The sequence below is a fragment of the Ahaetulla prasina genome, chromosome 6, assembly GCF_028640845.1.
Source record: "Ahaetulla prasina isolate Xishuangbanna chromosome 6, ASM2864084v1, whole genome shotgun sequence".
Taxonomy (NCBI): domain Eukaryota; kingdom Metazoa; phylum Chordata; class Lepidosauria; order Squamata; family Colubridae; genus Ahaetulla; species Ahaetulla prasina.
In genome coordinates, this window is record NC_080544.1 from 84,668,373 (window position 1) to 84,691,228 (window position 22,856).

General features: G+C 37.5%; 1 protein-coding gene across 1 annotated transcript in view; it reads right to left on the reverse strand.

Annotated features, from left to right (window-relative positions):
* GPR149 (G protein-coupled receptor 149) overlaps window positions 1–11,021 on the reverse strand; it is a 43,024-nt gene extending 32,003 nt beyond the window's left edge. Inside the window, exons 1-2 of the mRNA XM_058188657.1 lie at window positions 10,077–11,021; window positions 7,751–7,943 (exon numbers count right to left, since the gene is read on the reverse strand). Coding sequence (XP_058044640.1) covers window positions 7,751–7,943; window positions 10,077–11,021 — 1,138 coding nt within the window. The remainder of the gene's footprint in view (window positions 1–7,750; window positions 7,944–10,076) is intronic.
* Between the last annotated feature and the right edge of the window lie 11,835 nt (window positions 11,022–22,856).

Below are 22,856 nucleotides of genomic sequence, written 5' to 3' on the forward strand. Positions count from 1 at the left end.
TGTGTAGTCCTCAATGGAACTACATCCACATGGAGGGAAGTATGCAGTGGAGTACCCCAAGGCTCTGTTTTAGGCCCAGTACTCTTCAACATCTTCATCAATGACTTGGATGAGGGGATAGATGGGGAACTCATCAAATTTGCAGATGACACCAAGCTGGCAGGAATAGCCAACACCCCAGAAGATAGGCTCAAATCACAGAAAGATCTTGACAGACTTGAACATTGGGCACTATCTAACAAAATGAAATTTAACAGCGAAAAAAGTAAGGTTCTACATTTAGGCAAAAAAAACCCAAAATGCACAGGTACCGTATATGTGGTACCTTGCTCAATAGTAGTACCTGTGAGAGGGATCGTGGAGTCCTAGTGGACAACCATTTAGATATGAGCCAGCAGTGTGCAGCTGCTGCTAAAAAAGCCAACACAGTTCTGGGCTGCATAAACAGAGGGATAGAATCACATGAAGTGTTAGTGCCACTTTATAATGCCTTGGTAAGGCCACACCTGCATTCAGGTGTGCATTCAGTTTTGATCGCCACGATGTAAAAAAGATGCTGAGACTCTAGAAAGAGTGCAGAGAAGAGCAACAAAGATGATTATGGGACTGGAGGCTAAAACATATGAAGAACGGTTGCAGGAACTGGGTATGTCTAGTTTAATGAAAAGAAGGACTAAGGGAGACATGATAGCAATGTTCCAATATCTCAGAGGCTGCCACAGAGAAGTGGGAGTCGGGCTGTTCTCCAAAGCACCTGAGGGTAGAACAAGAAGCAATGGGTGGAAACTGATCAAGGAAACAAGCAACTTAGAACTAATGAGAAATTTCCTGACAGTTAGAACAATTAATAAGTGGAACGACTTGCCTGCAGAAGTTGTGAATGCTCCAACACTGGAAATTTTTAAGAAAATGTTGGATAACCATCTGTCTGAGATGGTGTAGGGTTTCCTGCCTGGGCAGGGGGTTGGACTAGAAGGCCTCCAAGGTCCCTTCCAACTCTGTTGTTGTTATATTGTTAAATCCAAAATTAAATCTAGAAAAAAACAGTAGCAAACTACTTTGTACTTTTATCAAGAAAACAGTATAGGCAATGTTAAAACATTAGGAAGAATTTGTGTGCCGGGTGATGAGACTCCTAGTATGGGAAATTCTTCTCTGGTTACTGAAGAAGAATAGTGAACTTTCATAGGTAAATAAGGAGGTAAAGATAAGGCCTGACCAAAAGAGTAAGAGTATTAAACTGAATATTTTAAGAATATTTAAGCATAAGTAGTCTGGAATGAGCTACTTCAAATCATATAATTGCATACCATATTATTCAGGAACTGGATAATATGGTATAAAGAAATTGAGTAACAATAATACTAAAAACAAGCACCTATACAATAAGTATGTGCTTGGTTATGACTCAATAAATGATAGGGTCATTTCTATAAGAATTACAGTATAGCCAACAACTGTATAGACAACTGTATATCCCCACTACAAATGGAAGATGTTGGCAAATTGCAAAAGAACTGAAGTAGTTCTATAAAGGATGATTGACATGCAAACATTGGAGAAATGGAGGAACTGAGAACCATAAGAAGATTTGAAGAAATGCAATTATGGAGGAGAAGTGTTAATAAATAAACACATGAAAAAAATATTTATTGCTACCCTTTTTTTCAAGCAACACAAATGCAGATTATATATAGTACATAGGAATTACTGGCTGTACAATAACAGAATCAAACAAACTATAATTTGAAAAAGAAGATGGAAAAATTCAACCCAATGCAGTCCAGGCAGCCAAGCAGTTTCAGAAAGAAATTGAGGAAGATACTATAAATATTTGGGTTAAAGGTAAAAGAACATGGAAAGAAAAATAGAAGTGTTAAAAAAATAACAAGAATTCACAAGAAATCACGGGAAAATAATATCTAGATAGGAATACTTAGAACTAATCATGAAAGAGATATGTAATTGAATCAAATGATGTTGAAGGAATATGAAAACAAATGGAATTATACAATTATAGAAAGCATTTTCAGAATATGTTCAGGAACCAGTCAGGCGTGATAGAAAGTAAACCAGGTACCAGATAAGAAAACAGTGGAGCAAGTTAATACATATTTGCACTGATTAAAGTTGCAGGAGAAGAAGTAGTCACTATGCTAACAGTTCTCTGTCAATAAATATAAAAGATTTTATAACCTAAAGATTATAAAATATTGGTGAATATACCCATGCTGACGTCGTTGATTAATTCCTTATGCAAGTAAAGTTCAACTTCAAATTTTACAAAAAAGGTGTTTACACAGATTTCTACAAATAAGAGAAATCAGATTATTTTCTTTGTCTCTGATGATTCTTCTGAGGAACTTTTACAATAAACAAGAAGTTGTTGCAGAAACCAAATTTGGAGAAAAATAGGAAATAGGAAAAGGAAAAGGAATGAGACAAGGATACCTCTTGTTCCCATGCATGTCTAATAGAGGTTTAGTACCTTAAATAGTAAATGAATGGAAAGATTAGCCATTCTCCATTTTGATTCTAGATAAGAATTTAAGATGTGAGAACATTGTCAGCAGAGAGTGAGACAACTCTCTCAATGAAAATATGCATTATGAAAAATCTAGGCTAATGTTATTATTAATGGTAAAGGGTTTGAAGTGATAATTTTGTTTCCTTGGGCTCAAGGATAGATAGACAAGGTCAGTGTGCTGTAGAATAAAAAGCAGATTAATCCTAATGGGGAAGGCACTGATAGTGTCATGAAAGAATAGTTCTATGACAACAAAGATCAGAACAATTACAATTATAATCTTTCCAGTGGCAATATATGGCTGTGAAAGCTGCTTTTGAAAATGAGAGAGAAAAAAGATAATTGCCATCAAATTACAGATCTGAAAATTATTACTAAGGGAATCATGGATTTTAAGAAGAACTCATTGATCCTTGCTGTCCCAAAATGAATTAGGAATACCGTTTTATGTTTGGAGATACATTTAGTTTCTGTGGAGTCTAGAACTTGGCTTTTATTTGTCAACTTTTGACGAAAATTAATTTTCTTCCCTATAAAGTCTGGCTCTTTTAGCCTTTAGGGACTGCTTTAAATCAATGTGGCTTAAGAAAGCTACTGATAAAATCCATTTATTGAGTTTTTCAATCGAGAGCCTCTGCTCCTTAGGCTTTGAAAATGCCAGACGTGCTCTCAAGCCACAGATATTGTTATTAAGAGTAATCTACCACTAAATTCACAGTCTAAGCCTGGTGATAACTTAATAATTCAAGATCTAACCGAGGACCTAAGAATTTTAAAGGTAGTTCCTAAATATATAGGCAGTTCTAAGGAAGGTGGGATTTGGGTTTTTTTGGGGGGGCTAGGTCCAATAAATTAAAAAAAAATCCAAATATTGAGGGAGTCCTTTGGGTATTGCTCGCAGGGTTCCAATCATGATTGGGATAAGTAGAGATTTCTGTTTTTCATAAGTATACAGTATTGTGGTTTGATACAGACAGCCAGATATTCGGACTCTTATTATTATTTAAATTTATTGGCTACCCAATTCCCATGAACACAGAACTTCAATCTAATTCAGGGTTTTCCAAACTGTGAGGTGTTCCTTCCACGGAGAGGTTAGAACGGTTTGGGGAAGTATGAAGAATCTTTTAGTTACATTGTTATAATAAACCTATATTTCCCATCATTTCAGTGTATTATTTTCGTTATTCATTTACGTCCGTTTTGGCCTTTGGATTTTTAGGGGAGATGTGTACATTAAAATAAAGAAAGGTATGGTGACAAAAAGTTTAGGAACCCTTGACCTAATCTAGGGTCTAGGGTCTAGTCCTAAAACTTGGAAGATTCTTCCAAATGGGATTGCACCAGCCCATCTATTACAATATCAATATATTGTAGGCCTTTTGCCTTAACCAGCTAGATACACTGCCTTCATTAGTCCTCTTTGGATGGTCAAATAATACTCCAGTGCATCACTACCTATACCTATGCAGAGATGGTTCATTACAGTCATATGTTCCTCTGTTGTTCCTCTAATAGGGACTCTAGGATGACTCTTAAAAACTTCATCCTAAAGACATTTGGGGCAGTGGTGGGTTTCAAATTTTTTTACTACCGGTTCTGTGGGTATGGCTTGATGGGTGTGGCATGACTTGGTGGGCATGGCTTGGTGGGCATGGCAGGGGAAGGATACTGTAAATCTCCATTCCCTCTCTAATCCAGGGGAAGGTTACTGCAAAATCCCTATTTCCTCCCAATCATCTGGGACTTGGGAGGCAGAGAATAGTTGAGGGCGGGGCCAGCCAGAATTTTTACTACCAGTTGTCCGAACTACTCAAAATTTCTGCTACTGGTCAGAACCTGCTGAAACCCACCTCTGATTTGGGGACAGAGAGCACAACTTTTATTTATTGGTTCTCTTCTCTGAGAAGAATCCTCCCAGGTTGCTCATTTCTACATGTACTAATCATTGTACCTGTAGTTGAAGATCCTGACTTATTTACTTTCTGATGCTTTATGTTATTTTATCCTATAATAATTGCACTTTTATACCTGTACTTTTAAATTCTGGGTTTCATTCTTATTGGTTGTTATATATCTTATATCTATATAGACTTATCATTGATTGATTATTGAATCCTGGGCCCAGGAAAGTCTGATTCGTCCCTTGAGCAACAGCAAACAAAAACTCATATACTTTGGGCATGTGATATAAGATGGACTAGATCTATGGTGTCTATGTTTAGAAGTATGGGAGAACTAGCAAAATGTGAAGAAAACTGATAAAGTAGATAGAAAGAATCAAAGAAATTACAGGTTTCTTTGGGAAGAACTTTAAGGTGTTGAACATTTGTCCATGAAGTTGTCAGGAATCAGGTTGACTTACTGGTACCTAGCTAATATGTTAATCATCTAACTGAATGTAACCAATTCAAGTCTTTTTTTCCTGATTTTGTTTGTTTATTTGATGTGCAATTGGCTTGGAATTTAACATCTGCCACATTTTTTTCTGTTTAACCGATTTTAATGCTTCATTTTTGTTTTATGTAGTGATTCAGGAAGAACAATGAACGTAAGAGCACCATCCCTGTCCTAATGTTCCCTTTAATTGTATTCATTTTATATATTCAATTCATGCTTATATTTATATATATTATCTAATATATACTCGACAGAATAAATAAATAAATAAAAATAAGATCCATCTCTTCAGAATCAACTGTGGCTCAATCACCATCTATGCTTGAGTCCCAGATTTAGATTGAATAGTTTTATCTACCTTGTTTTTGATGTTAAGCTGGGACCTATGCAATTATTACTAATAACAGTATTAGTTTATTTTCCTGATCTATGCAAAAGAAGGAAATAATATATAAGTCCTGCAACAGCTTGGTCCAGAAAGCTTTCTGCTCTGGAACACATACATCCTATTCAATCCAGGTGCTTAAGATATTAAGTGATAAGCTTGGTGTAGCGGTCAAGGCATCAGGCTAGAAATCAGGAGACTATGATTTTTAGTCCCATGATAGGTACAAAGTCAACTGATGATCGAAGGCCAGTCAATTTCTCCCAGCTGTGGGAAGCAGCCAGTGGCAAACCACTCTCAAAATGTTGCTAAGAAAAATGCAGGAACATCTTCAACACTGACTTGAAAACACACATACAAACACAATAATGTTTAAGGACTTCAACAGGGAAGATAGTAAGCTGCTTAAGTGTCAGCCTCTAACATTATTTGTATTCATAAGAATGTTTCCAAGTTCAAATAGCTCATACACAGTAGGTGTTCTTAAAAAAAATCAAAATGACAAGGGCTGCAACAAATACTCTAGAGCTGTATCCACCTGCCCAGAAAAAGAAAAGGCTGATTAAATAGGGAATTGTAGGGTGCTCCAAATAAATTGAAGGGAATGAATGTTTGACATCTAGCTATCTTGTATATAACTATCTTAACAGCCATCTTGTGAGAGCTCTCATTATATGTTCTCAGAATTCCAAATCTGCCATTTCTGCAAATAACTTGATTAATTACAGGTAGTCCTTGACTTGCAACAGTTCATTTAGTGACTGTTCAAAGTTACAATGGCATGGAAAAAAGCGACTTATGACAATTTTTCACACTTACAACCATTGCAGCATCCCAATGGTCATGTGATCAAAATTCAGACACTTGGCAACCAACTTATTATGGTTGCAGTGTCCCAGGGTCATGTGATCACTTTTGGTAACCTTCTGGCAAGCAAAGTCAATGGGGAAGCCATATTCACTTAACAACCTTGTTACTAATTTAACAAGTGCAGTGATTCACTTAACTACTGTCGCAAGAAAGGTCGTAAAATGGAGCAAACAAATGTTTCACTTAGCAACTGAAATTTTGGGCTCAGTTGTGGTTGTAAGTCTTGGACTACCTGTAACATTAATTCTGGAATACAGGCTTAATGGTAGTGATTCTAGTGTCCCCAAATGTTTCAAGCAACAGTCCTCACAATCTCCTCTCACTGGCTATCTTAACTGCATCTGATTGGAATTAGATTTCTAAACTTCTAAAGGGCACCAGGTTGTCTATTCCAATTGCTGCTTGCTACTCCTATCCTTTGTAACATAATATGTTAGAAATAAATACCTTTAGTTGCCACCAAAATAGTCATAAAAACAAAAGATTTCAGAGGATGGGGATATTGGTTTTAGATCCTGCGATCGTATGTTTAACTATTTAGTTCTGCCTGGGGCCATAAAGATAGGGTAAATATTTTATGTTGGGGCTGAGGGGAGGAATAACCTTTAGCATAAACAAAACAAGAGGAAAGGTTTAGCTTTAAATTGTTAGATAATTATTGGATCACCATCTGCTATAATTTTTTTTCTTCAAATATTTGATCAAAGCCAGAAATATGCAGAAGGTGTACCCATTGTTTCTTGACATAAAGCAAACATGGAAGCAAGTTCTAGAACAGGGATGTCAAACTCGATTTCATTGAGGACTGCATCAGGGTTGTGTTTGACCGGGGTGGGGGCAATGGGGGCATGGCCAGGGTGTGTGTGGCCAGTGTGATATCACTTGTGTCAGAGGGACCTGTGATGGCCCGAGCGCTTTGCTAGCAAATATGGGCCCCTGAGCTCCATTTTTGCTAGCAGAGGCAGTACAGGCCAGTCCTTCGCTGTTTTCAGGTCGGCCTGTGGACCAGATCTAGGCACCCTGTGGGCTGAATACAGCCCGTGGGCCTTGAGTTTGACACCCCTGCTCTAGAAGATCCAGAGAATGCATCTTTTTGTACAGAGAAGATCCATTTTGCTTTGGGCATGAACTGTGAATAAAATTGTACTTAATAATCACTGAAATGTACTGTTATATGGGTTGCCTGCGTGGGCAATTTGAAACTTTTGCTGTTTATGAGACATGGAAAATAAAAAAAAATTCATCATGTGAACTGCCATTAACTTTGATGAAAGAAGATTATAAAATCATAGCAATTCCCTCCCCCAAAACCAATTTGGTTTTATTTTATATAACGGAGGTTGAACTTCTGTCAGCCAGGGACCACATTGATCTTCCAATACCACATTGGAGTCTGCATTTTAAAATAAGTCAGATCAGGCCCAAAGGAATTTTCTAATGAAAAATATTAAAACAATATAAAACTATAGATTTTACATCCCCTTGGATCTGCACTATGTGACAGAAGGACTTGATAATGTCCCTTTGGAAGAAGCAGTATAACTTCTTTCCCCATCCTTCCTTCTTACCTTTGTTTTCCTCTGATGAGACTGTATAGATGCTCTTTCTACAATTGATAATGCAGCCACAAGGCAGGTGACTCCAGTGCTCTGACAAGACAAACATCGGAGTGACAGTGACAGCTAGCAAAGTTAGCAGGAAGCTGAATACCTCAAAGGAAAGATTGTGAAACCCAACAGTGTATTGAACAACCATTTGTATCTGAAAGAGAGAGGTATTCCAGAGAAATTAAGCAACAGACAGCTGGCTTGTACAGATTATAATCCCTCTCCTAAATACTTGCTGCATAGGCTTCCCCAGACTTGAATATTGGCATCTTAGAAAACAAAGACATGATCCAGACAGGTGTACAGGACTCTTCTAAACTTGCTACTCACAAATAAATGCCACTGAGTTTGGTAGAACTGACTTTTACTTAGCATTGCAATGTATGTCTGCCATATGTTGCAATCCTATAGAAGTTGTACAAGTGAGCCTATTCCTCCCAACAACCTCATTTACTTGGGGATCATCTTCTACAATCCACATAACATGGCAGGCAAAACCAGAGCCAAAAGTAGCCAAACGCAAAATTGCACAACCTGTATCATTACATTCACCAAAGATATTTATGAGCACACTTATCTCTGCTCTGATCATGGTAAGGCTAAGATCCAGAACTGGATGGCCCATAGTCCATTAAGTCCTGGGCATGACCTAATGTTCTTCATCAGGCTCATCCAGTAGCGTATACAGATATTTGGCTGAGGATATATTTACAGGACCATTGCAAAATAATGCACAGTAACAACAAGCAGTCTCTCCTGCCGATCAAAAGACACCCAAAGCCATTTGCTCTTTGAGATACAGCCGATAAACATTCCTGTTCTCCTGGAATTTGTCTCAACTGAGCTTCCGCATGTCTTTGAATCTTGACAGATGTCGAAAAGGAACTGTTCTAACACAAGTCCCATCTGTGTCTCTCAGAAATGCCAGTTGCTTCAAGAGAAACAATAAATATTGATGCCTGTTCTGTGGCAGAGAAGTAGCTTCAACCCTGAGCTATTAATAAAGGGCCATTTGAGTTATTGCAGGGAGGTGGAGAGGTACCCTTGAGAAGATCATGTTGATAGATGATTTGCACAGTGCTTTCATTATGCAGAGCTTCATAAATAAAGAAGCAAGTCCGTGCCCCATGGATCTTTCCATTTAAATCTCATCAGTAAGGGCAAAGGGAGGATTGCTAGAGGAGGTTACAAGGGAAGAACATGAGCGAATGCAACTCTGACTACCGGAATGGCGAGGATGTGTTGCTTCCTAAATAAATCCTTCAGCATCTAATAGGGCTTATTTCCAGGAAAGAGTATACAAATCTTAGACCAAACTGATGTAAAAATTAAACTTCATCAGTGAATGTAGGATTAAAAAAGGGCTCTGAAGAAATAACAGAATTCAAATCATTGCTTCTGGCAAAAATGGAATTCACAAATGCAATAGGGCATTGAATGTGGTGTAAGAGATACATGACAAAAAACAAACCCCAAAAACACATGTAAACAGATTGCAGATCTGCAGTCTACTATCACAAACTTCATGGCAGTAATTCTTTTTTTTTTAAAAGGAAATAGAAAATAATGAAATTCTTCCAGTCATTTGTGAATACTTTTGAATTACATAGCTACAGGCTACGAAAAGGTGTACCTTGCAACTAATAAACAAACAAAGGAATTTTTGGCAGATGCCAAAACAAACAACATAATGCCCAACTGAACTGCATGAAGCATAAGAGCTTGGTCTATTCCACCTAGTTTTTTTTCTCCTTGGAATCATTCAACAAGATGTCTTTGTAGAACACTTACGCTAGCATAAAACTAGAACCACAAAGAAGTTGTCTGGAATCTTTCTTGTATCTGACTATTACAAATGTATTACATTTCTACATTCGGCAAAGCAAATCTCAATCATCTGAAAAGTAATTAAAATCTTATTCATTCCCTTAAGAATACCCCAATATATGTGCATTTTGAGTTCCTGATTGTTAAATTAACCAGTATTAGAAATATACAGTACATTCAGTTGAAACTACAATAATGTACCCAACTGTTTGAATAGACAAGTAATACTTTAAACAGTAGCCAAACTGAATAAAGAAATACAAAGCAAGTGACACAGTAACTCATTAAAAAAATCTTGTTTAACCAATGTTTTAAACACAAGGTGCAAGTTTTCAAGTTGGACACAAGCCGTAGCTTAATTTATTCTGTTCTGCTGCTCCCCACTTCCAAATATCATTAGACACCACTTAACTAAACCCTTAGAGATAAGGAAAAGAAACTTGGGCAAGGTTTTTTTTACCATCATTGGGAGCCAAAGAATGACTTTGGTCAGAGCAAGAATTAGCGAGAAGCGTTTCTGAGCAAATTCCACAGTAATATTCCGGTTGTTAGGTGGCACATTTCGTATACCGTAGTGGTCCAAGTGACATTGGTCAGCTGGACTTTGTCTGGTAACTAGGTTCTGACAGTGCTTCTGGGTTTTATTCATAGTGTCTTCTGTAGGAAGAGAAGATGTGTGACTCTCAAATGGAAGTACCCCAGAAGAAAAATGGCCACCAGTGATTTGATGATAATCATCATAAAAATGCTGTTGCTCATCTGAACAGAGCAATTGATAAATTAGAGGAATGGAGAGTATAATTAGGAGACAGAAACACAATGAGTAGATTATAAAGAGAAACAAGATATACGAACTGGAACAGTCAATAAAACATCCCCAGGAGGTGGGAGCATAGGTGCCCCAGCCACATAAAGGCAAAATACAAATCAGCAGGCAGACAATCCAGATAGTTAGAACAGCCCATATCATGCTCACTGGCCTTTTGGTGGCCCCTTGTCTCTTTCCCGTTTTATTGAGGCTGTAGAAGTTATAGGAAACTACAAGGGACCCCATCAAGTTGCTGGAGAAACCCTGAAATAAGTACAGTAGCGCTGAAGTGGTACACGCAGTCTGGGGAAGCATCTCATTCAACCAAGGCTTGAGCATAAAAATTGTTGCTGGTACCACACTAATCAGATCATCCACACTTAGAGAAGTTGCAAGCATTGAAACTGTACTTTTGTTCTGCATTCTCAGCAGGGAAACTAATGAATAGATGCTACCCAGCAGGGTTAGGAATGTGATGACAAAAGTCAAGCAAAAAATAAAAAGATTCAAAGATTTTTGGTCTTTGGGTATATCCATTATTCCCTGGTTTGGGGAGCTTGTCCCATTTAATGAAATATTAATATGGGTGACTGACATTGTTGCCAGGATGGTTGGGATAGCTGGGGTTGATGTTACTTTACCTTCTCACAGATTCTTTGTTAGCTCCACAATAGATTCCTCATCTTCTTTATCAAGTTTATTCTTGGACTGTACAGATTTTTCCCCCTTTCTGAATGCCTGCTTAGGATGCTCCCAAGTAATGCCCAGATCACACTGCTAAAAGAAGCATTAATGTTAAGTCCCAAGGAGCGAAAAAATTCCAGCCAAGAAAATAAAGCACAATATTTTCTCCTTTCCTTAGTTCTTTGCCAATCCTTTACAATCCTCAGAAGTGGTCAAGTTTATCCTTAAAGTAAAAAGCCGATGTCAAAAACGTGCCGTAAGAGAAAGCAAGCAGAATATCAGTCTCACACTGCCGGCTTAGGAGAAACTATAACAGAAGGGAGGGAGGGAAATAACCACCAGAAGCTCTTTGGTTCAGTCTGCACAATTCATAGCTGCAGGAGGGAGGAGTCAGATATAAGCAGGATAGCAGAAGAGAGTGGAAGAAGGATGTCTCAAAGCAGAGCTGCTGTCAGATCATAAGCAAGGAATACTCTTTGCAAAGCCACACCTTCACCTTCAGCACTGATGCACAGAGCCAATGCAAACACCGATCCAACAATAAATGTCCTCTCTTCCTCCCAGTCCCAGAACTACTGCACAGCTGTTATTGGACTTGGGACACACAGAACAGGAAATCCAAGTGCAACAACTTTCAGAAAGGCTGTGAGGTCAAAGCCAAAGCATTCATGGGATTTATGGTCCTCAGATTGTACATTACTGTGCTAGAATTTTTTTGGGGGGGGTGGAATAATTGTACTTGATGTCAACATTATTTTTAATCATTACAACAGGTTCTTAAATCAAAACTGGAGGCAAACCATCTGTTGAGTGGGTAACACCTGGACTTTTTGACTCTCTAAAGCTGCCTCTATTGCTAGCTCTTGTCATAAAGGAAGAAAGGAAGCAAATGAGGATGGCTTGGGGATAATTTGGCCCAGATGGCTTTAGAGCAACATCTCCAATTTGGCACTGTTCATCAATGTTGGAATTGCAGATTCCATAATTCCTACATTGGCTTCACATTCGCAGTGCTGTCTTTCCGCATTCAACACATCAGTAGCCATGTCATTATGATAGTCTCTGGATGCCATTTCTTGCTCACAAGTTTGGGGGAGCTATGTATGAAAAAGTTGATCAATACTACAACATATTGAATTTCATCGTACTTTGCTTCCATCACATTTTGCCAGGGAGTTCTCACAATCTTTATCAGTATGGCTCAGCCTGTTTTCTTCTGGCATTAAAATCAATGCTGTGTTGGAAAGACAGAGCAAGAAAAATGGAAATGATCCAGGAAAAGTGTCTGAAGAATTCTTGTTCTCTCTTCCACAGTACTCAAAATCTTAAACTTTTTTGTTCATTATGTGCTAAGCAGACTCTGAAAGAAGAGCATTGAATTGGTACTCAAAGTTTTGGGGAGCCCTGCAGATGGATACTCTAAATCCCATGGTCCAATCTGATACTACAATATCATGCTCAAAAGATTCAGGAAGTAAATTGCTACTCGAAGATCAAAATACTGTTTTCAGAAAAATGAGTTACATAATTTAGATTTCTATTCACTATAAAGCCCGAAAGGAGTGGTAGATTTTATGACAGGGCCTTCCAAGAATTGTATTAGGCTGTTTATTTCCTGAATCAGTAGTACCAATACAAGGTGATTTGGGATACTTTACGGACTGTAGTTCTTGCCTGAAGATCTTTCCACTCATCGGTTCATGACTGGCATACTAAATGAAATATTAAAATTCAAATCAATTCCTCAGTCTGAACAATTCATTTCACACCCTGTAGAATCCAATAGCCAGGCTTTGCTCTTAGGTAGGCTGAAGCAGTTGCTTCAGTTTGAAGATGTTATGAATGAGAATCCAGTATTAATTTTCTTAATTCATTCCTGCAGCGGAAAGGAGACAGTTCCTTATTCCAACTGGATAATGTTGTGAAAAGCAATTTTCACTTCCAGACAAAATGTAGACAGTGTATGATTTATAGCTAGTACAAAGAATATATGTGGTAAAAATGTGGTATGAGAAAACTCTGTGTACGGCTTGCTTGGAAACATGCACAAGTATCAAGAAGAAAAGTACAGTATATCTGAGTTCTTCTGTGACCAGATTTCAAGCTACCTGTGATAGTAGATTTAACATGGCTTCCTATATTTTGCTCTCCAATAAAGGAAAATAACCAACATAACCAAGGGTATAGATATGCAAACACGTGTAGATAAACATGTAGAAACGATGGATATTCATTCATTCATTCATTTATATCCCACTTTTATTTTTTATAAGTTTTATTACATTATCAGCATGGTTTTTTAAAACTTTTTTTTAACCTTTTCCAAAAATCTAACATGAATTTTTATGATTATGAAAGCAAAATAAGCTTTATTTTCTGTTACCCAAGATTAACTCTTCTTTGGTATAATGACTCTCAACTTCTAAGTGGGAATGGATGGGACTGGGCTGTAAAAAATGATCAAGAACAAAACCTGTGTTTGTTAAGGTCTGAATTTTTTTTTTTAAATATTGTTTTATCGTAGAAAATAAAATACAAAACTGTAAAACAACCAAAGAAAATGAAACAAAACAGAAACATACCCTAACAACAACAACAAAAGAAAAAATAATGTACAAAAAGGGAGAAAAGAGTGGTGAATTAAATTTAACTTTTAACACTTTACATGTAGAAGCCACTCTGGCTGGGTGCTGAAAGAAAAAAAAAGCAATAAATTATCCTCCCCTTTTACACACCTGCACGCACACACACACACACACACACACACACACACACACTATAAGAATTTTAAAATTGTATCTGAGGAATAAAGCAAGGGAGGGAGGCAGGAAGGAAGGAAGGAAGGAAGGAAGGAAGGAAGGAAGGAAGGAAGGAAGGAAGGAAGGAAGGAAGGAAGGAAAAATATTTCTCACTCTGTGAGATATCCAGAACTTCTCAAAGGGCATCACCATTACTAAGAAGCCCTCCCTCTATTGAATATATGCATAGTTTAACATCTCTAAGGTTGCAATCCAGGAGACACTTTCTTCAGTTAAGAAAACTTCTTTTTAAATCGCCTAACATAGGATTGCATTGTGATAGGCAGCAACTGCAAGAATAGTTTGCATAATAGCATTATGGGAGGAATAAATTTCTCATGGTTTTCTCAGTGATTGATCTATGAATTTCTTTCTTTTCTTTGTTCTTTTTTGTCAGTTTGCTTCCTGAACTCTAGTTTAGCGGGAAATATTCTAGAATTAATTTTTAGACTCAATTTTTCCAGAAGGAATAAGAAATAGTCTTGAAGCACAGGAGGAAGAGCTGCAGCCAAGGCTGTGGTAAGATAAAGCAGGGCTTAAGCCTGGTCCAAGAAATTAATTTGAGAAAATCACTCAAACAGGACAAAATAAAGGAGGGGGGAGGAAATATCTGATCTTCTGATCTTCCATTTTGATGGTGTACTTATAATATGGCATAAATATCCATGGTAGTCCCAGTGTTATCGTCCCACTGGGTGCCAAATTTAGGTTTCTAAATTTGATAGATACATGCATACATATATACAGTATATACATACATACATACATCTTTGAATGTATTCTTTACTAAAGACAAAAGTGAACAGTGGAAACACCATTAAAGTCATCAATACCTGGACCACCTTCTGATATGATACATTGCTGGAATTATTAACAGTACACAAGCTGAACACGCAGTTTGGATCAAATAACAAGAAAACCGATGACAATGCAGTATGCTGTAGTGATATTGATAGATTATACTTCCCACATTGATATGGAAGCAGAGGTTTACTTCAAATCCAAACAAATCGTTGAAGAAAAGTATGCATTGTGTATTATAACAATGGCTGGTTTATTGGCCATGACCTGCCTGGATCTGTAAGTCCACAGGCCGTTAGCCCTGTTCTTCTCTATAACATTCTGTGGAAGTCCCCATTTTGAATTGGGAGGATCTAGTCGCAATATCCCACAATGTCCTATACACAGTGCTGGCTGCTTGATTGTGTTGTTCAGTGTATGCTGTTCCTGCCTGCATCTCACACCTTGCCACTATGTAATGGATTGTCTCTGAGGCCTCTCTTGGTCCTGTCTAGTGTGGTACTTTCAGGCTCTTGTCTTGCTATGTCATTTCCTCTATTTGATCTTTCATGTCTGCTGCTGCCTCAGGCATTCTTTTAGCATCTCAGCTTTGGGTGCCATCTTACTGAAATTCTCAAGCTTCCCAGGCTAATGGTTTTGATATTCATCAGACCCTGCCTGCCCTCTTTCCATCTAAGGGACAATCCCTGGGCATTGGGCTTGGGATAGAAATCTCCATACATTGTGAGGAGCTTCTAGCATTTATTCAATTGTAGGTTCTTTTGTCTCATCCATATATGGTTTATATCAGTAGCCCATTTATCATCAGATTTTCCTGGTTCACCAACATGAGATGTGAACCTTATTAATATATATATTATAGTGATATATATATTTACACACACACACACACACAAAATTTGGAGTCCAGAATAGGAATCTATATCTACATATAGATATACACACTCTCACTGAACTCCAAAATTAAAACATCAATTCAATTCAGAAGCATTCCAATTCATGTCAAGTCTTAGATTTTAATTATTTTAGCACAAAAAGCCCAGAATGTATTTAGGTTAATTAAGCATGCAGAATAAGTCCAGATTTTTAGAATGACGCAATCAGTTTATTTAGAAAAGCAAAACAAAAGAAAGGCAGTAAATGGAATTGAGACACTTTAATGAACCCAAGAGCAAAAGCCCTGTTTTCGGGAAGAAATCAACACATCTGCTACCCTAAATTGCCTCTTTTTATGTAGAATGCTCCTATTTTGTGTGTTCTCAGGTTTATGAAGCTTGATGTGTTCCACCATAATTTTGAAAATCAATCCTCACATAATGGTGAGATCTATTTACAATGCAGAGTTGGCTTTAGTAAGAAGAAAACTGAAAAGGACAAATTGATACATTTAAAAGTATATTCAGGTATTTTGTTCTGAAATAATATAACAAACAGCACAGAAAGGAGCCATTCATTTAGAAAATGGAAGAGAGAACCTGAGACGAAGATGGTTTGGTAGAAAAGTCAGAATGATTCAGAAGTAGTAAGGAAAAGTTTAAGAGACCATCAATTTTGTGAAGAATTCTTAGGAAGTTTTATGAGATGACTTGCCAAATGCAAGAAGGTTAAACTTTCAAGGGGAAAAGGTTAATTGTTTTTTTTAAAAATCAGATTAGGCCTAAAAGATGAATCATATCAAAATACTTTCTGTAATGACTGTCCTAAGATAATACTTCTAAAGGCCAGAAGAAGGAGCGGACACTGCATAATGACCATAATACAAAATAGAAAATATATCAAATTGGAAAAAATCAATATTTTTCTGAAGGACTAGAGATGTTAAGAGGTACGGTTGATGGGGTGAGTGACCCTGATTCTTATGCTAAAGAGAGATTGTTGTTAAAGAGACTTCAAGGCTGTAAAGAGAGAGAAGGAGAGAGCCAAAAATCTATTACTTTGAACAGGTAGAAGATGACCTGATTTGAAATCTGAAACTAACATAATTACATACATACATACATACCACACAATAATATACAGAAAAAAGGTTTCCTGAGTACTTTATACACAAAAATGTCTTTGCCCATATGAACTTCTTGGGTCTGTGAATATAAAGCGGATAGAGAATGTTTAAACCTATATCTAGCACTAAATCTTGACAGGAGACAACCCTACAATGTGCACCTCAAAATTTAATTTATTTTTATATAATATTGTTCTTTTTCCTTTTGTTCTTCATATCATGGCTGATCATTATAATATAGATTTGGAAAAAATAAATTCCTTTTCCTTGCCTGCTTATTCATATAATCAATTCAATCATTGCCCCTCAGGTATTGATTGATTTAACTGATCTGTAACTTCCTTTTCTTCCTTCATGACATTCAAGTGCACAGCCAGAGCTATTGACTAATTCAAGGATGTCCAATCTGTTTGGAATCAACAGTTGCAAGGGACTTTATGCCACGAGTCACATTCTAGAAACATATATTTAGTTTAAGTTTTAAAATATTAACTGTAATTAAATATAATTACTTCCCACATGCCTAATATTTTTCTCCTATTATATTCATGAAATAACTTTAGAAGGGCTCTATAGGATGCATACACCATTGTAAGGGCCAGCTGAAGCCCTGAATTCTAAATTGTGCTCTCAGGTAGATCTAATCTGCTTGATTTCAACTGGGTGAATCCTCTATCTACAAAATCAGAACTAAACAAAAGGCCCCTCCTGATTTTGAACATACTTATCATTGGGCGAACATGATCAGTGAGTTAGCAAGATTCTACAAAGATGTTAGCAAGATTCTACAGTACATTGATTCAGATCAATATACTGTACTTTGCAGTTTAGGCAACAGCAGCTATGTTATTTTACTTTCTTCCGTGTTTTTCTTATTTTTCACCTTGTTTACGAAGAAATTTCCTAAAGTTGATAAAATTTTTAAATTTTTTTTTTTAAAAAAAGTTCTTTTATTTTCTGCAGTGCCAAATGAATAGATACATTTGTTCTCATCAAGAAGACAGATTATGCATTACCAGCCTGTCAGGCAGAGGTGTCAGAAAACAGAATTTGCAACACTGATAGAATCCAACAAACATAGCTGAATACACAGAAATTCAAAAGCAGACTTTAGCTGTGAATTTAAAACTTATTTCTGAATGAGTGAATCAGTCAATGCTGTTTTCTGCCGCATTCGATTTTTGATTTTGTTCTATTTCTTTTATGAACAAGACAAATTAGATGATGAAGATGATTTATAACTTACTTTTCCTTTAAAATCTCAAGGCATGTATGTAGGAATCCGATGCCCTCTCCTATTTTTTTCTTTACAGAAGCAATTCTATGAAATAACTGAACCAAACGTTCTCATACATCCCCACCACAAATAAAATGTTAGACATCAGTGTTTATGAGGCCTTTGGGCAATGTCAACCAGGCATCCTGTGAGTTTCACACTTAATATATTGAGAAGATAGCAAGGCTACCGCACTGGACATTTTTAATGTCTTCATAACACCACATACTAGTAATTGAAGTGACAGAAACCTTATCCTTCTTTTTTTTCTGGCACAATGAAGGTTGCATGATTCTAAGCTGCTAGTAGGGAAATGTGGACTATCGAAGATTATTTTTACTGCATCATGAGAAGAATAATTGTATCTACCTACATCAGGGGTGAAATGCTCCCGGTTCGGACCACATCCGCCACTCCGGTACCGATGATGGCAAAAATCCCTGCTCCCCCAACCTATGCCCAGCTGAGCCACGCGATCGTCAGAACCTTTTATTTTTTACTTTTAAAAGTATTTTTTTACAACCACCTTGGCCGAAGAGGTTGTAAACAAATGCTTTTAAAAGTAAAAAAAAAAATTGGACGCCACAGCTGATCACCCCTCCCACGCACGCTGTTCTACTTACCCCATACCTCCTTTTGGTGTGCACTGCACATGCACGCACAGCACGTATGCGCAGCCAGCGAACCAGTTGTAAACCGGTTCAAATTTCACCACTGCCCTATATATACTAATCTCTAAATAATTAAATTCAAATATTAGTATTTTACTTTCACAAAATCATCATGAGGATCTGATGCATAACCGGAAGGTCTTCATGAAGAATTTCTATTGGAGACAGTTCTCCTTGGTAGTTGCTTCCTTGTTTAGTCTTCAGATGATTTCCACAAATGGGACAAGTTCTCTAAAATAACACAAATCTTTTAAAATGTGTTCAGTTTTAATTTCCTCCTCCTCCTCCTCTCCTCCTCCTCCTCCTCCTCCGTTTCAGGGCAGCACATGTTAAAATGTTTATTTCTGAAAAAATAATAGCATTCTCCTGAAATTATAAACAAGCAGAACAATTGCACCATAGACATTGTAGGTCTTTACCTTGTGATGTCAATAGGTGCTCTTCAGAGCCACTCAGGCTGCTATCTTTAATGCAGGATCTCTGCCAAGCAACAAACTGTGCACGGACATAGAATTTATGGCTTGATTTCCCTCCCCCCCTCATTCTAAAATTTTCTATTTAATTAAGCCAGCTGCAAACTCCTGCCATTTCACAGAAGGAGCTCTTTCGTACAAGGAGCCTTCCTCAGTTTCAAAGCATACATGAAGATCTGAATGTTTGTCAGCCCTTAATTATTTGCTGTCCACAAATATAATCTGAATATATCACATTCTATTTTTATGCACTCATAAACCAGAACAAAAGAACAACTGATAAGCAAATAGTTTCTGCTTTTATCCCTCTTCAGAAGGAACCTTATCAGAGGTGGGTTTCAGCAGGTTCTAACCAGTTCTAGAGAACTGGTAGCGGAAATTTTGAGTAGTTTGGAGAACCGGTAAATACCACCTCTGACTGGCCCCACCTCCCATCTATTCTCTGCCCCCCAAGTGATCGGGAAGAAATGGGGATTTTGCAGTGTCCTTTTCTCGGAGTGGGATGGGAATGGAGATTTTACAGTATCCTTCCCCTGCCACGCCCACCAAGCCACCTCCACCAAGCCATGCCATGCCATGCCCACCAAGCCCCGCCCACAAAACCGATAGTAAAAATTTTTGAAACCCACCACTGAACCTCACATTTCTTCCCTTCTCTTGCCTGATAGCTTTCATAGTAGAAGGAAATTAATTTGAACCAGAAGCATTTTGGAATTATCAAAAAAAATGCTCTATAAACATAGTAATTGTGTAATAAGAACACAAGAGCGATCCTGTTGGATAATAGTCCCTTTATAAGGGAGAAAATCCGTGTTTAGTAACTGGGTCTGCTCTTTCCCCTCTATTTTTAAGATGCCAGATGCCACAGGACAAAGCCACCAGATCAGATGAGCAGAAATTTAAAGAAGTCTAGGTCATCTGGATGATTTTGTAGAAATGTTCTACAAAATTATGCAAATACAGATGCTGTTAGCGATCTCCTCCCAAAAAAGCAGGATGGGGGAATGATAGTACGAGTTTTGTGGATTCTGGAAGTTTATTTATTTTATTTTATTTTATTTTATTTTATTTTATTTATTTGTCAAATATGTATTAGATAATATATATAAAAGTATAAGCTGAGTTGAATGCATAAAATGAATACAATTAAAGGGAACATTAAGACAGGGACGGTAGGCACCCTGGTGCGCTTATGCATGCCCCTTACAGACCTCTTAGGGATGGGGTGAGGTCAACAGTAGCCAATCTAAGGTTAAAATTTTGGGGATTTTGGACTGAAACCACAGAGTCAGGTAGCGCATTTCAGGCATTGACTACTCTGTTGCTGAAGTCATTTTTTTTTTAATTTACATTTATATCCCGCCCTTCTCCGAAGACTCAGGGTGGCTTACAATGTGTAAGGCAATAGTCTCATTCTATTTGTATATTACAAAGTCAACTTATTGCCCCCCCAACAATCTGGGTCCTCATTTTACCTACCTTATATAGGATGGAAGGCTGAGTCAACCTTGGACCTGGTGGGACTAGAACCTGCAGTAATTGCAGGCAGCTGTGTTTTAATAACAGGCTTCTTACAGCCTGAGCCACACCGCAATCCAGTTTGGTGCAGTTTACCTTAAGTTTGTATCTATTGTGTGCTCGTGTATTGTTGTGGCTAAAGCCACTATATATAAAATTGCACCATCACAAGGAAGTGGCATTAATGGAAACACAGTGCTTTGTACTGTGTAGAAACTAGTAATATAACAGGTTTTAGCTATACAGTGTTGTTATAGCAGGCTTCATATTACATTATACTAATATTAAGAATGAAAGTCTGAATTACATTGTCTCCTTTCCCCTTTTCCCTCATGTCATACCCTTTTGGATTATATAATCTCTGGTTTTTATTATTCTCTGAATCCCTCTGATAGGTTTTCAGACCAAAAGAGCAGTGTATAAATACTTCAGATATACCACAAATAATAATACATGGAAGGAGATGTTTTGCTGCATTTTAAGCCACGTAGTTGAGCAATTCCAGATAAATTGCATCTGCTGTAAAAAGAATATTTGTCCAAGAATTATGGTGCCCAATTAACACAGCCAGTTACAACTCTTCATTCCCAAATTATTATTCTGTGATTGACAAATCTTTTGTTCCAAGTTGTAACAGTGCAGACTACAGAGACCCTGAAATCTGATGTGCAGTTGCTTCATATCCACCTCTTCTCAGCTCCTAAAATCAAAGCCTTCCTTGTGTAAACCTATTACAGAATTGAAATGTCGAAGATGAAGATTTTTTCCAAGCAATGACAATACCCTGCCAGTTTTAATAAAAGGAGAGAGAGAAAAAACAACAACAACAACCTAGCATCTCATCTTTAAAAAGTTGAGTAAAAATATACCTATACAATATGATTTTCAGAAGATGCTGAAGCTATCAAATATAACATTTTTTCCTCCAAGGATTTTAAATCAAGGGCAACTTCAATATACAAAAGAAGCCTCTATTAGATATAATTGCTTTCTTCTCTGGTTTGCATAGTAATGACACATATGAAAAAGCAGGCTTGCTGTTAGGGAAAGAGTGATTACCAGACAAGAACAGAGTTGAAATCAAGTCATAAAAATCTTCAATTCCATTTTCATCCAGAGAAGCTGAAAGTGAGATCCAGTTCTCATTATAGTTTGGGGAAGATTCACAGAAAATTGGCAAATCCATTTGATATTTCCATACATAACATAGTACTGTACAATTATTATTATTTTTTTGCCAATCTGGTTCTTTAAATGAATTGGGCTGTGACTTCCAGCCTTCCCATTGGAATAATTGGGGTTGTAATCCAACGCTCAGGTTGAGCATCAAGCTGGGGAAATGTTTGATTATGCAATGATGGCATTTCTTTGTCCGGGCCAGAGATGTATATTTGGGTATCATTAGAATTCTGATGATCCTTCACCCCAAAGCAATAGATGAGCTCACCTAGCAGCTTAATTATAGATGGTGAAGAGGAGTGGAGAGAGTAGCAAACCCTATGGCATACTGGAAGTAGAGGCTGATCTTCCTCCCCCAATTACCACCAACTGGCTTTAACCTCAAAGAAAGGATAAAAAGCAACATAATACTGTGCTGCCCACCCCTGGTCCCCAGAGCATGTCCAGAAGAATGCCATTGTTGAACACGCAGACAAGGTTGGATAGCAATAGCAACAGTAATAGCACTTATATATCGCTTCACAGTGCTTTCCAGCCCTTTCTAAGTAATTTACAGAGTTGCCCTCAACAATTTGAGTCCTCATTTTACCTACCTTGGAAGGATGGAAGGCCGAGTCAACCTTGAGCCTGGTGAGATTCGATCTACCAAACTGCTGGCAGCTGGTGATCAGCAGAAGTAGCCTGCAGTACTGCACTCTAACCACTGTGCCACCGCGGCTCTTTCCAATGCACAGAAAGACATGCTGAGAAAACAAGCAGAGCGAGGATGGATGGACAACCTCCATCCCTCTCCTGCCAGAGATTCTCCAAAAGCATGTCCAATGTCATTTCCATCACACACACTCATACCTGAATCTTGATTGAATGTGATAATTGACTAGGAGAGAAAGAAAAAAAAGTGGGAGGGGGACCATAAACCTTTTATACTAGCACTTTTAGAAACATTTAAACTAAGCAAAAATAACCTCAAATAAATACTGATCTCTTGTTCAGTTCACGTTTAGCATATAGACATATTTATAAGATGCAC